The sequence below is a fragment of the Procambarus clarkii genome, chromosome 74, assembly GCF_040958095.1.
Source record: "Procambarus clarkii isolate CNS0578487 chromosome 74, FALCON_Pclarkii_2.0, whole genome shotgun sequence".
In the NCBI taxonomy this organism is placed as follows: Eukaryota; Metazoa; Arthropoda; class Malacostraca; order Decapoda; family Cambaridae; genus Procambarus; species Procambarus clarkii.
In genome coordinates, this window is record NC_091223.1 from 11,271,709 (window position 1) to 11,287,863 (window position 16,155).

A 16,155-nucleotide genomic window follows, 5' to 3' on the forward strand; every position below is an offset into this window, starting at 1 on the left:
AAGTGAAACGCAGCACGGAACTCTGCTCAAATGCAGAGCGTAATGTATGAAAGATTGTACAGTGAAGCGTAATGTACGAAAGATTGAGAAAATTCGTGTTAGAATTATTAATCTTACTTTTTCGGTCATATTTAATAATATATGTCTACAGGAAAGACTGCTACCAAAATATACTAATGTTAAAGTGCACGACCCAGCAGCAAGGAATCAAGCCTTCACGATAAAATATCGCCAGGATCTGATTCGTGATCAGATATACAAGGCAGAGAATGAAATCAAAGACAACAAAACGCAACTACTTCATGCTGCAAACGAGTGGAGAAATAGCAACATCGACCATAGTATCCGTACCCACATTGAACAACACCTCGACATCCTCACAGACCAACATCACCTCAGCACTGAAACAAGGATTATCAAGAAACTAACAACATTATATGGAGGACCTATGGCAATTCCACGACCAAGAGATGGCTTCCTGAACCTTGCAGGAATTAACCTCACTGAGGACCAAGTCACTCTCCTAAATCTGGGCATAAACTGTCATGTTATGTCCAGACCGAGTGAAATGGCCCGGAAAGTAGAGTTGGAAATTCTGTTGGACGACATATTCGACCTCGAGACACAAAAGAAGGTCACTACCAAAGATACCTTACAAGCAGAACTTATTGCAGAAGGAGGAAAGAATCGAGGCAACTACAGAAGCACCATACTGTCCCCCGAGCTTAAAGCGGCAGCTAAAAGCCTTCGTGAGAACAAGGAGATAGTTGTCAGGAGAGGTGACAAGTCGCCAATATATGTCATTCTTAAAAAAGACGAATATCTGGCGAAAATGAACATCATACTCTCTGACCAAACTAAGTTCCAAAGGGTAACGAAGGACACTACAGCCGAATTAAAAGCAAAGGTCAACAAACTGATCGAAACTGTGAACGCCAAGAAATCCGGACTCCACCTGCCAAAGATCATTGGGGAATATAAACCTGGATATGCGTATGGAAATGTCAAGACGCACAAGCCTGGAAACCCACTTCGGCCAATCATTAGCCAGATACCCACACCCACGTACAGACTGGCGAAGCGACTCAACGGCCTGCTGACTCCTTATGTTCCTTGCGCCTTCAGCCTGAAGTCTCCAAAGGAATTTGTGGACTTACTGCGGGGCGCACGGGCCACAGGGATAAGAGCCTCGTTGGACGTAGAATCGCTGTTTACCAACGTACCTGTGGACGAGACAATCGGAATGATAGCCGACAGAGTGTATCGTGATCCAGCCTGTACTCCTCTTGACATGCCAGAAAGTATTCTGAGGAAACTACTCCAAGCTTGTACTAAAGAGGCACCCTTCTTGAGCCCGGATGGGCACATGTATAAGCAAGTAGATGGGGTCGCCATGGGTTCTCCCCTAGGTGTCCTGTTTGCAAACTTCTACATGGGTACCATCGAGCAAAAAGTCTTAGTCGACATGAACTTGAAACCGGCCATATACTGCAGGTATGTTGACGACATTTTTACACAGGTACCTGATGTCAGACATCTGCAGGAGCTGAAGGAGGCATTTGAGCAGAGTTCCGTGCTGCGTTTCACTTACGAGACGGAAAAGGATGGGAAGCTGCCTTTTCTAGATGTAACAGTCATGGAAAAGGGCGGAGGTTTCCACACTGCAGTCTACACTAAGGAAACAAACATAGGAATGTGCCTAAATGCCAACAGCGACTGCCCTGACAGGTACAAGAGGAGTGTTGTTAACGCATACGTCGACCGTGCTCTCAGCCACAGCTCAGAATGGAAGCAAGTCGACGAAGAACTCTGTAGGGTAAGGCAGGTCCTAGTCAATAACGGCTTCTCCAATGGTTTCATCGAAGACATCATAAGAAGGAAAGTGAAAAGCCATGCAACCTCCGAAGAGACAACTAACACAACACCTATACCCCCTATTAGACTATTTTACAGGAACTTCTTTTCCACAGCTCATAAAATGGAGGAAAGGGTCCTGAAAGATATTGTTAATAGAAACGTTATCCCTACAGACAAAAATCAGAGGATACAACTGACGATTTACTATAAAACCAGAAAAACGGCCAGCCTACTCATGAGAAACTCTCCAGACACAAAACAGAACGCTTTAAAAGAGACTAACGTCGTCTATGCCTTCAAATGCCCACTTGGGGACTGTAAGCTCCAAAAAACCCAGTATATAGGCAAGACAACAACATCTCTTTCTAGGCGTTTAACGATGCATAAACAACAGGGCTCCATTAAGGAACATATAATCTCTTCCCATAACCAAACCATCGCCAGAGAAATCCTAGTAAACAACACAGAAATCATCGATAGATACAGCGATAGCAGGCGGCTTGACGTTTGCGAGGCACTACACATCAAGAAGTCAACACCAGCAATCAACAGCCAATTATTGCACAACTATATTCTACCCACCTCAAGACTCCGCTCCAATATAGAAGCATCAAGAAATATGGACCAATAGGCTTTCTACAAACACTTCTATTCAATACCCATTGTTTCTGTTCATTCTTGTGTTGATACTTTTAATACCCTATTAATATCCCCTATTGTTCTGTCTTGTGTTAATGCCACATCACCCTTCCCACCTCACTCAAATGTAGATATAAAATCAGAGAAACGCAAGTTCTAATCAGTTGTGTATTTGTGAAGTCTTTGAAAATGTAATAAGTTTTACGAAACGCGCCCGTGTCGCGTCAGACTAGAAATAAAAATGAATTTTGGAGAAGTGATTTTTGATTTACCTCCAACAGTGAAGCGTAATGTACGAAAGATTGAGAAAATTCGTGTTAGAATTATTAATCTTACTTTTTCGGTCATATTTAATAATATATATGTATTTATATATATATTTATTTATATATATTTATATATATATATATATATTTATATATATATATTTATATATATATATATTTATATATATATATATTTATATATATATATATTTATATATATATATATTTAATATATATATATATAATAAAATAATAAGAAAATCGTAAGTGGCATATATTGCCCGCTATAGGGCGGGGAAGTATGGCAAATTATAGGCGCTGACTCAGCATGCATCCCAGGTGGTCTGTTGATCGCTAGCTGTCAGGCCGGAGTTGCCACAAAGAGATAATTACCTAATTATTTCAATGTCTCTGATTTTTCATAGTTTTTTTGCTGTAATATTATTCAATAGTGTGTAGTTTGATATATTTATATAATAAAATGAATGAATCATTGCTGTACTCAAAAATATGGTGTGCATATTGTTGATTCAATTATGTTCATCAATCAGTGAACAAATCTTTGTCGGTTATTACACTATAAGCACAGGTTATATATAAGTATCTGCATGTTTTGTTCACAATAACGAACCACTAAGTAGCTATTATGAGTCAAAAAGTAACGAGGAGTGACCGCCGTGTACCAGCCAACCACTCCCGCCCTCCCTCAAGTCATCTGACTCACCCACATTCTCCTCCCACAATACTGTTTTTGCTATAATTCACTATATACAGATGTTATATATAAGTATTTACATGTTTTGTTCATCATAACTGTACATCTAAGCTTGTATGGTGAGTAAAGGCACAAAGACGTAAGACCTCACACAGTTGAATGATGGCTGCCGCCCTCAAGGCCAGACGCACTAATATTTCTCCTCCAACAATACTGTGTGGTGTTATTACGCTATATACACACATTATATATAAATATCTACCTGTTTTATTCACCATACTTGTACAAATAAACTGGTATGGTGCCCAAAGAACATCGTTGTAACCAGTAAACAACACCGTCGTCTGCACGGTGGCGTCGTTTGCACAACGCCACCGCCCTCACCAAAATGGCGGCTCCAAACCTTCTCTTGCTGTTTATACCCTCTATACACACGTTATATATAAGTATCTACATTTGTGTTCACCATAGCGAACCACTAAGCTGGTATGGTGAGTGCAGTCAATAAAAGGTGGCCACACACAGTCAAAAGACATCGCCACCACCCTCCCTCCCACAGCATTACTCCTCCCTCCATGGCGCACAGCGCTAAATATCACCACAATCCTGCTATTATCAGAACCCTGGTCAGTTTTATCACAGTCAGGGGTCTTCTGTAATAATATCATCGCTACATAATAGCATGAACAAGTATATTTTGGCATTTTTAGCCGATGCTGTGGTCACAAGCTGAACAGCAGTGCTGTTAGCTCATGCTGCGTGCGTCGGGCTTGGTTGCTCACTCAATACTGAGGCCAATAATACCCGGGAGTTTGGCCCACAATTTAAAAAAAAAAATGGCGTCTGTTTACAAGAGCCCTGATGAAGGTGTGGTGCACCCCGTGTATCTGCGGGCTGTTTAAATCTTGCGTAGTACTCCAACACGTCATATGGCGTGATACGCATTTGACTGGAACAACGTCCAACACGTCATATGACTTGATGCGCACTTTAACCCTCAAACCGCTAGGGGCCCAAATTGAATTCACACCCACAGGCGCAACAAAAAAAAAAAATTCCAAAAAATTCTTTCGTCTTATAGAAGTGTTCATTTTTGTTCCCTGATCACGGAAAAAATAACAAAAAAATCGTAGGTGGCATATTTTAGCCGCAATAGGGTAGGGAAGTGTGGCAAAAAAGGGGCGTTGGCAGAGCCTTCGCCAGATGAGGTCTACTCCGCCTGAGCTGTCAGACGGCAGTTGCCACAAATATATTATTACCTAATTATTTCAATGTCTCTGATTTTTTCTTAGGTTTTTTGCAATAATATTATTCCATACGGTGGATTGTGGTATATTTATATTATAAAATGTGTGAACCATCGCTGTACTCAAAATTATGGTGTGCATATTAGTGATTCAATTATTATGTTCATAAAACAATAAACAAATAGTTTTGCTGTTGTTACACTATATACACAGGTTATATATAAGTATTTGCATGTTTTGTACACCATAACGAACTACTAAGTTGGTCTTGTGAGTCAAAAAGCAACGAGGAGTGACCGCCAAACACCAGCGAGCCACTCACTGCCACTCCCTCCCTCAACACCACCTCACTCACCCTCATTCACCTCCTACAATACTCTTTCTGTATTTATTCACTATACACAGATGTTATATATACGTATTTACATGTTTTGTTCACCATAACTGTACATCTAAGCTTGTATGGTGAGTAAAGGCCACAAAGACATAGCTACTCACACAGTCAGCTAATCGGCGGCCGCCCTCAAGGCCAGACGCACTAATATTTGTCCTTCAACAATATTGTTTGTGGTGTTATTACGCTATATACACATATTATATATAAGTATCTACCTGTTTTATTCACCATACCTGAACAAATAAGCTGGTATGGTGCCCAAAGACTATTGTGGTCACCAGTAAACAACATGATAAGTCGTCCAGACGACGCCACCGCCCTCACCAAAATGGCGGCTCCCAACCTACGCCTCTTGCTGTTTATACCCTATATACACACGTTATATATAAGTATCTACATTTGTGTTCACCATATCGAACCACTAAGCTGGTATGGTGAGTGCAGTCAATAAATGGTGGCCACACACAGTCAGAAGACGACGCCACAACCCTCCCTCGCACAGCCTTACGCCTCCCTCCATGGAGCACAGCGCTAAATATCACCACAGTCCTGCTATTATCAGAATCCTGGTCAGTTTTATCACAGTCAGGGGGCTTTAGTAATACTCTCACTGCTAAATAATAGCAGTATCATATATATTATGGTATTTGTAGGCGATGCTGTGGTCACAAGCTGAACAGCGGTGCTGTGAGCTCGTGCTGCGTGCGCCAGCCTTGGTGGCTTGCTCAATACTGACGCTCTCACAGTACTATAGCTGCCCCTATCCCAGGCGGGGAGTTTAAATTATACCGCTAGACACGAAATCATATATAAATGATGTGCGCGGTTTCGGTTTTGTCACTGATATCATTTATATATGATATGCGCGGTTTGAGGGTTAAGATATGGGTACCACAACACAACCGCTGCATATTCTAGCTTTGGCCTAACAAAAGTCGTGAACAATTTCTTTAGTATATTGCCATCCATGTATTTAAAAGCAATTCTGAAATTAGAAAGCGTGGCATAGGCTCCTCGCACAATATTCTTTATGTGGTCCTCAGGTGATAGTTTTCTATCTAGAACCACCCCTAGATCTCTTTCTTTATCACAATTCTTTATCAGAATTCTTTAAAGATTTCTCACATAATATATAGGTTGTGTGGGGGTCTATGTTCTCCTATTCCACATTCCATGGCATTTATTAACATTATATATATATATATATATATATATATATATATATATATATATATATATATATATATATATATATATATATATATATATAATATATATATATATATATATATGATGCATATATATATATATATATATGTATATAATATATTATATATATATATATATATATATATATATATATATATATATATATATATATATATATATATATATATATATATATATATATATATATATATAAAAGACACACTATAATATACAAAAAACTCATCTCCTGTGAGGGAACCATGGATAGCCAGGTGTTTCACACACCGTTGACATAACCAGTACTCTAGACTACTGCACCATGCAGATCATTAGGAGATTGAACATTAGGGGTATTTACCCAACAGAGCAACCTCCCAACATCACCAGCAATAGTAACAGATCCGAGTTCAATTTCATCAAATCAATCGCATTTACTAGAGAGAATAGGAGCATCAATGCAAACCTGGCTTTCCATGGTTCGAATCCCTCACAAGAATCGAGTTCTCACATTTACAACAGTCAGCCCTAGGCATCCTTGGAGTCTCGAGCCCAAAATTCTCATTTACTTTTATATCAACTTGACCATCATTATTTATCCCACATAATAGTTTACTGCCATTTTGTTGGCTCAGGTTCCAGGCTCCATAGTATTCAGCGGATATTTGTGAATGAGACTGTGACTTATCATATTTTGTTTACACACTGAACACCTCTACTTGCAGGTCATATTAGGTAGTGATGAGAGCGAGTCGGTGCGTCTGTGTGGGAGTGTGTCCTCCGGGGAGGTGGAGAGACTGTCCTATGTGTCCTATGGGTCCTCCTTGACCCTCATCCTCCACACCAGTCAACGAGGCCGTGGCAAGGGCTTCCAGGCCAGCTATTCCATGGGTAAGTCTGTTAATATTATTGCATTCCCATGATTGGGGGACAGGAAGCTTATACTTTCCCATGTATCTAGGTCCACCCTCGCCCACCAGGTCGAGCTAATAATAATAATAATAATGATAATTCAGAAGAATTTGTATAAAAAACATAGGAGTAGTGTACAGTTGTAGGGAGAAGAGTAATACGTATTAACAAACCCACTATTACACGATGCTTTTCCAGCAACTTTAATGCCCTTAATAGTTGCGACTCCATATATACTGCTAGATGAACAGAGGTATCATTTGAAAGAAAATGGACCCAAACATTTTTATCCCATCTGGGATCAAACCTAGGATCTCAGATTGTGAATCGAGAATGTAGGAAAGGCGGTTTATGCTGGGTTTCACCCAGAAAATGGCATTTCATTACATTCAACGCTGTTTTTTTAGTTATTCGCAGAGAAACCAAGGGTTGGTTGTCTTGCTGCTTCAGAGATTGTGTCCAAGTCACAGTTAAACTATACAAGTGGTATAAAAACGAAGCTATACCTAATAAATTCCCTGTAACCTACCTTACCCCTCTATTGTCAACCAATGTCTGTTTTTTTTTTTAAATGACGCTGTTTGTCGACAGAATTGTATTTGTGCTGCTTTTTCAGCCATGTTCCCCCCTTTTTATCTCTTTTTTCTGTGGGGAGCCCCTACGGCTCCCTGGAGCTTATCGGGCTAATGTGTGTTATGTTAGACCGGGACATTAGCTAAGGAGTTCAGACCTACCAGGGACCAGCGCCAGAACCTGGCCCCTTCAGAGAGGTTTCAGGGAGCAATGGCCCTGGAAAACCCCATATGGTTGGGGGTTTTCCTTATCTGCCATCGACCGGGGTTAGGCACCCAGAAAGGTAGGCGTAACAAAACAAACCCCACATGGTAAGAAACTACAACAAAAACCGAACAGAGAGGTAGAAAACTCCCTACAATCCCAAGGAAACAAGCAAACAAGCAAACATCACACTTTACTGCCGCGCCGATCGTCCGCGCAGCCCTCCCCACCCCGGGAGGGGGAGGGGGGAGCCCCGGACCTACCGCGCCGGCTGCCAAGCTTCAGTTCGTTCGCTAATGTCAACCGGGATTGACGCTTCTCTGGCCTCAGTTTCCTAGGCGGTGTTTGCCTTGTGTGGCGTTCACTGCCGTGTGTTGTGGTGTGCGGTGGCCAGGAGTACTTCATCAGTGCCGGGGCTGCATGTGCTTAGTGGCTGACTTCCCTAAGCGCCCTGTGAGTACTGCCCTTGCGTTCCAGGGTTATCTTCCCTGGGGCGTTCGGGAACCATTCCCGTAGAGGTTCTTGCTGCTCGGCATTTGCCTCGCCCTTGGGGCCAGCTGGGGCTTGGGGCCCTTGTTTGGCCCTGGGTAGGGATTGGTATTGTGCTGGTTAGGGCGTCAAGGTGTTGCGCAGCCTGCCACCTATGCGGCGGCCGGTTTCTGTTGCCTCTGGAGACGGTGTACTTTTGCGGGGTTTTTCTTTTGTTTTTCATTTCTTGCCTGGTGGGGGTCTGCCTAAGGTGGTTATAGTTCCACTGGTAGTGTTTGGCGGCCCTCTGCTAGGCCCCCGTGCTTGTACACGTCTCGGGGGTTTTCAGTGCTATAATCTACCCTCTTGTTATGTTTGGGTTTCTTAACCGGTTAGCAACACCTTGCCCGGGCTTCCCGTAGTTGTTACCCTACGGGCCCTGGAAACCCCTGTCTGGGCTCGGGGGACCATTGAATGTGTCTTCCGGGTTCCAACCCGTCTTGAACGGGATCGTTGGTTGCTGTTCCCTTGTCTCCGGGAGACAGTCGCCATTTTTACCTCCGTCATGCTGCCTGTTGGGTCACTGACACCTTGACCCGGAGTCTTGCGAGTGATTCTCTGCTTGTTCTCCAGTACTCTCCTGATGTTATTACTGTTCAGAGTACAGGCGGCATCCGTGTTGCAAGCTAGGTTAGGTTGCTGCAACATGCTAGGTTGGTTTCCCACTCGAATGCCCCGTGGCCGCCCCGTTTGGTTAGGTGCTGCTCGCCCCTTTCTCTCCATGTTCCCGGCTCCGGACCGTCTGCGGGTTTCGGGGTCGGGGCGGGGTTCAGTTGCGGCAGAGACTCGGGCGGTTTTCGGGGGATGCCCCGTTCGGGTTGGGGACGGAGGTTTGAGCCTGTGCCTCCTGCCAAGGCTTCTGGGTCTTACCAGCGGCCCTTTCTTGTTGCCTTTCCCATGGGCTCTTGCTTTTCTTTAAGGGCGGAGGGCTTGGAGGCCGGCTCTGCCCCGGGGCCTCTGTTGTTGGTTCCCGGGGCTGTGGGGGATGCCTACTAGCAGTTCTGGGGCGGTTTTGCCCCTTCAGGGGTTTTTCTGCTGTTGGGCGTCGTTTTTCGCCCTTCCAGTCTGCTAGCTTCCCACATTTACTGGCGTGTTTTTGTGTATTAAGCGTCAGTCACAGCCCCTGCTGGCGGCCATTTTCGTCTGCCGGTTTCCCGGCGTGGCCACCAGGGCGGCGTTGCGGTTTGTTTACATGCGTCTGGGTGTGCGAGCGAGCGTCTCTGGTGAGTTTTCACAAAATTTGCAGGGTTTTTGTTCTCCTGTTGTCGTTTCTTTGTTTTCTGGTGTTTTCTTGCCGTTGCCTGTTCTTCTGGGAACGTTTGGGTGTTGATTTTGGGTCTGAGCCTCTGGGTTTAGGCTCAGTGCCCCTGGCTGGTATGCTTGCTCCCACACCTTGCCCCTCGGTTTTCGGTCTGTTGGGACCGTTTTCCCAGGGCGTTCTGCTGGGGTCTGTGCTTTGCCTTTTAGTGGTGTTCTCCGCCGGCAAATGTGGTGGTTTGGGCTCCCCCTAGTTCGATTCTGGGTTCCTTTGGGTTCCTTGGTTTCGTTCTGGAGGTTTCTTCCTCTTGGGCCCCCTTTTGTGGGTTCAGGGGACTTTGTTTCCTCGTGTGACCCGGTTCTGCCTTTTGGGGTTCCGGGGTCTTCCTGGCTTGCAGACTGAGCTTTTTGGGTCTTGGCACATGTTGTGGTTGTGCTGGGTCTTTGTGGTTTTGCTGTCGAGGTGGGCCTTTTGATGCAGTTTTGTGCCTTCTTTGCCTGGCCGGCGTAGTGCTCTTTGCCACTAGTCGGCGGCTTGTGCTTTTACAATATATGTCCTCACCTAGTTGTGCTTGTGGGGGTTGAGCTCTGGCTCCTTGGTCCTGCCTCTCAACCGTCCGTCAACAGGTGTATTGGTTCCTGTGCCTCTTGGGCTCTGTCATGTCTACATGTGACATTGTATGGGGGTCAGCCTCGTTACTTGTGTGAGGAGTCGCCACATTACTTCTTAGTGCTTTCCCGTTCCCATTCTGACACTCAAAAAAAAAAAAAAAAAAAAAAAAAAACTAATTCTATCTGTGGCTCTTTTGGGTACTCAGTTTCCACCTGTGTCCCCTAGTGCGTGTGCCCCTTGTGTTACGTTTCCTGTCCTTCTCAACCCTGTCGATTCCCTTGGGTATCTTGTATGTGGTGATCAGGTCTCCCCTCACTTCCTCTTCCAGCGAAGTGTGGTTTCATTCCCGTAGTCTCTCCTCATGACTTCGGTAGTGTACTTTTTCTTTCTGAAGGGGTTCTGTTCCCTTCTCTGTTGGCTGGGCGCTGGGGGAGCAGCTTGCTCTGTTGCCTCTCGCTTGGTCCCGCTGTTGGTGGGCGCTTTGGGTTGTCTTCCGGCCTCTGCTGGCGTCGGAGGACGGCTTCTCCCCCTTGGGGGGGGTTCAGAGCTGGCGGGGTGGGCTTCTTCCCTGCGCTTCGTCATTTCCTCTTCGTGGGGCGTGGTCGATCCGCCCCATCCTTCTGGGCTTCCCGTCTGCTCTTTGCAGTCATGAGCTTTTCCAGTCTGCAGTTCTTCTGGACTACTTCCGTCTGCGCCCTGGATCCTCTGCCCTGCTCGGAGGACTGTTGTCTCCTGTTCGGATTCTGTTCGGGCCGGGTGCATGGATGGTGGACCTGGACCTCCAGGTCACTTCTTGGCACGTTCCTCTCCAGTTTTTCTGGGGCTAGCACGGTTGGTAATTACCTATGTGTACTTACCTAAGTGTAGTTACAGGATGAGAGCTACTCTCGGTGTCCCGTCTTCCCAGCACTCTGTCATATAATGCTTTGATTATAATTGTCATATTGTCATATAATGATTGTCATGTGTCATAATATGTCTTCATATGATTGTCATACAATGCTTTGGTGGTGGGGTTTCAGGTTTGCTGTTTTTATTGCATTCCCTATTTTGTGAAGGGCACTTTGTGTACTCTTTGCATCTTTACCGGATCTTAGTGCCCTGTCTGCGTCTGAGATTCGGTGTCTGGCCTACCTCGACGACTGGCTGGAGTGGGCTCCCAGTCAGTCCGCTTGTCTGCTCGCCAGGGGATGGTTCTTTCCAGATCGCTGGGTTTGGTTTCCTGGTGATCTGGAGGTTTTACCTTCTGTTTCCGTCCCGGGTTCGGACCTGGGCCTTGTTTCGGGCTCTTGGGCCCCTCATTGTCTTCCCTCCAGAAGTGTTACTGTGGCTGTGGTCCCGCCTTTGGCTGTTCAGGAGGGGGTCCCGGGTTGCTCAGCGGTTGCTTGGGCGGTTGTGTGGGAGTTTGCACTTCGGCGTGCTTGTCTGCCCGCGGAGTGGGTTTGGCTCCGGCGTCGGTTGGTTCCTACGGAGACTCCACTTCCGCCTCTTGCATTCCTTGGGTTCCTCTGGGGATCTGGTGTTGGTGCTGCGTCACCAGCTTCCTCTTTGGGGTTTTCGGGGTTCCGTGCCTTGGCGGCTCCCCGAGCCTTCGCTCGATGTGTTCACGGACGGGTCGTCTCTCGGCTGGGGCTTTGTGACCAGTGCTCACCAGGTCGGCCGAGGTTGATGGAGTCTGTCTGTCCGTCGGGCTCACAGCCCGGTTCAGGTGTTCATGGCTGTCTGGTTTGCGCTTCGGAGGGTTTGGGTCACTAAGTACTCTCCCATTCAGCTCTGTTTGGACTGTTCTCCGGTGGTTCTTGCCGGAACCACAGGGGGTTTGGTTAACCGTGTGGTTCGTGTCCGGGGTGTGTCCTGCGTCCTGGTGGACAGCTGTCTCGGTTCATTCCTCTTCGTGGGTTGGCCAGTCGTCGCCGATGCGTTTTGTTGGCTCTGTTGGGCTTCTGGACTCATGGCCATGGACGTCTTCGGGTCGGCGTGGTCTAGGCGTCGCCCGTTTTGTGGCGCCCTTCCCACCTGCGAGGACTTCACGGTGGAGGCTTTCGGCAGGCCTGGTCGAGGTGGGGGATACCTGTACCTCTTCTCCCGGTCCAGCTGTTGCTTCGGGTTCTGGCTCAGTTGCAGCCCATTCCCACGAGAACAGTCCTTATGGTTCCACTGTGGCCGGCCCGGCCTTCTTTTCAGACGCTGCTTGATAGGTGTCCGTACCCGGGGCGTTTTTCCTGAGGCTTCGCCTCTTTCAGCAGGCCGAATCGGTCCTGTCCGTGCCTGGTTCGGCCTTCTCTGTGGCTCTTCGCGTCTGGTGTTTTGACGCAGGTATCGCCATCTTTATGGTGTTCAGGTGGCTTTGTTGACGGTGTCCCACCTGCGAGCTTCGTCTTGGAGACTATGACGTTTATTACGTCTTCTCGCGTTTTGTTTCCCCTCCGGCCTGCTCATGAGTCGCCTGAGCCATCCTGGTCCTTGTTCAGGGTGCCTTCTTCTCTTCCCCTCAGTTTGTGGTAGCCCCTTCGGTTTCAGTTTCCTCCTCTTTGGTACTGGTGGTAGCTTTATTGGTGTGCAGCCTTTCTCTGTCCTGGCGACGGTCGAGACGGCTGCTTTCCGGAGGGGTTCTTGGGGTATTGGTACTGGTTTGGTTTGGCCGGGGGGTGCGTCCTGTGTTGTCCAGTTGTGCTTTTTGCTGTTGCCAGCGTGCCGTGCCTGGGGATGCGCTGTGGTTGATCCGGTTCCTTCGTTCCCTGTTTTCAGGGCTCGGGTCTCCCGGGTCGTCCGCAGTGTTTTCCTTCTTACTGCGGTCTGTCTTTGCGCCCGTGCTGTTCAGACGTTTGCAGCAATTGCTGCTGTGTTGGTGACGTCTCGGGCTCATTTCGGGCGCAGGGAATTGTGGGTCGCACAGGTTTTTGGCCGCCCATCCTTGTGTGCGTCTGTTCTTGGGCGTTCTTGTTGCCTTGGGTCGCAGGTTTGCGGCCGGTTGTCTTGGCTTTGCGTTGCAGAGTTTGTGGCGGCCGCCTCCCGGGTTAGCCCTTTTCTTTTCCTTCTCTTTGGGTATGAAGCTCCAGGGAGCCGTAGGGGCTCCCCACAGAAAACCAGCGTTGAATGTAATGAAACGCCATTTTCTGGGTGAGCCCCGGAGGCTCCCTGGAAACCCTCCCTCCCACCGGTCGGCGGTTTTTTCGCGTTGGTTGACGCTTAGCTTCCGAACTGGAGCTTGGCAGCCGGCGCGGTAGGTCCGGGGCTCCCCCCTCCCCCTCCCGGGGTGGGGAGGGCTGCGCGGACGATCGGCGCGGCAGTAAAGTGTGATGTTTGCTTGTTTGCTTGTTTCCTTGGGATTGTAGGGAGTTTTCTACCTCTCTGTTCGGTTTTTGTTGTAGTTTCTTACCATGTGGGGTTTGTTTTGTTACGCCTACCTTTCTGGGTGCCTAACCCCGGTCGATGGCAGATAAGGAAAACCCCCAACCATATGGGGTTTTCCAGGGCCATTGCTCCCTGAAACCTCTCTGAAGGGGCCAGGTTCTGGCGCTGGTCCCTGGTAGGTCTGAACTCCTTAGCTAATGTCCCGGTCTAACATAACACACATTAGCCCGATAAGCTCCAGGGAGCCTCCGGGGCTCACCCAGAAAATGGCGTTTCATTACATTCAACGCTGGTTTTTTTATTTGTTCTCAACTCATTTTGTTCTTTATGCTCAATTAGTATTAAGCTTTAGTCATTTAAGTTTTTCATGCCCGAAACGCTTTGCGTAATAGTGGCTTTAGGCATTGTATGTACTAGCCCTAACTATAAATCCATCGCTCTTTGTAAAATCTCTTGTATGTATGTACCTTACCTAAATAAACATTTGATTTGATTTGATTTGTGTGTCCGATCATTACTTGAAGCAGGGTCACCACACCACACAGTGGGTGTGTCCGGTTATTACTTAAGGCAGAGTCATCACACTACACAGTGTGTTTGTGTTTGGTCATTACTTTAAGTAGGATCACCACATCACACGGTGGGTGTGTCTGGTTATTACCTGAGGCAGAGTATCACACTACACAGTGGGTGTGTCTGGCTATTACCTGAGGCAGAGTATCACACTACACAGTGGGTGTGTCTAGTTATTACTTGAGGCAGGGTCACAACACCACACAGTGGGTGTGTCTGGTTATTACTTGTGGCAGGGTCACCACACTACACAATGAGTGTGTAATTACCTAAGTGTAATCCTGAGTCATTACTGAGTGTGTGTGTGTGTGTGTGTGTGGTCATTGTTTCAGTAGGGTTAAAACACTATATGACTATGGAAATAAATTTAGCAAGCTCTAATTCATTGTACGGGAACCTCGGATTTATTGTTTTAACCCTTCAATTGCGCATCGCATCATATGATGCTTTGACCGACTTGCAGTAAATTGCGCATCGCATCATGTGATGCTTTGGAGTGCTACGCAAGATTTAAACGGCCCGCGGATACACGGGGTTCACCACACCTTCATCAGGGCTCTTGTAAACAGAAGCCATTTAAAAAAAAATCGTGGGGCAAACTCCCGGGTGTTATTGGCCTCGGTATTGAGTGAGCAACCAAGCCTGACGCACGCAGCATGAACTCACAGCACTGCTGTTCAGCTTGTGACCACAGCATCGCCTAAAAATGCCATAATATTCTTGTTCATGCTATTATGTAGTGATGATATTATTACAGAAGACCCCTGACTATGATAAAACTGACCAGGGTTCTGATAATAGCAGGATTGTGGTGATATTTAGCGCTGTGCACCATGGAGGGAGGAGTAATGCTTTGGGAGGGAGGGTGGTGGCGATGTCTTCTGACTGTGTGGCCACCTTTTATTGACTGCACTCACCATACCAGCTTAGTGGTTCGCTATGGTGAACACAAATGTAGATACTTATATATAACGTGTGTATAGAGGGTATAAACAGCGAGAGGAGTAGGTTGGGAGCCGCCATTTTGGTGAGGGAGGAGCGTCATCTGCAGGACTTACCATGTTGTTTACTGATGACCACGATGGTCTTTGGGCACCATACCAGTTTACTTGTACAAGTATGGTGAATAAAACAGGTAGATATTTATATATAATGTGTGTATATAGCGTAATAGCACCACAAACAGTATTGTTGTAGGAGAAATATTAGTGCGTCTGGCCTTGAGGGCGGCAGCCATCAGTTGACTGTGAGGTCCTACGTCTTTGTGCCTTTACTCACCATACAAGCTTAGATGTACTGTTATGGTGAACAAAACATGCACATACTTATATATAACCTGTGTATATAGTGTAATAACCGACAAAGTATTTGTTCACTGTTTGATGAACATAATGGAATCAACAATGAGCACACCATATTTTTGAGTACAGCTATGATTCACTCATTTTATTATATAAATATATCACACTACACACAATTGAATAATATTACAGCAAAAAAACTACGAAAAATCAATCAGAGACATTGAAATAATTAGGTATTTATATCTTTGTGGCATCTCCTGCCTGACAGCTGGCGAGCAACAGACCGTCTGGGACGCACGCTGAGTCAGCGCCTGTTTTTTGCTAGAATTCCCCGCCCTATAGCCGGCAATATATGCCACTTAGGATTTTTTTTATTATTTTTCCCGTGATCAGTGAACACAAATTAGTAGGTTAGGAAGAATTTTTATATATATATATATATATATATATATATATATATATATATATATATATATATATATATATATATATATATATATATATATATAT

General features: G+C 46.1%; 1 protein-coding gene across 13 annotated transcripts in view; it reads left to right on the plus strand.

Moving 5' to 3' along the window:
* LOC123767372 (uncharacterized) overlaps positions 1–16,155 on the plus strand; it is a 648,238-nt gene that overhangs the window by 369,254 nt on the left and 262,829 nt on the right. For all 13 annotated transcript variants that reach the window (XR_011224571.1, XR_011224570.1, XR_011224572.1 and 10 more), the window contains one exon: positions 7,053–7,218. Coding sequence is in view for 10 of the 13 variants with exons in the window: in XM_069312920.1 (XP_069169021.1) it covers positions 7,053–7,218 (166 nt within the window). In the remaining 3 variants the exon portion in view is untranslated. The remainder of the gene's footprint in view (positions 1–7,052; positions 7,219–16,155) is intronic.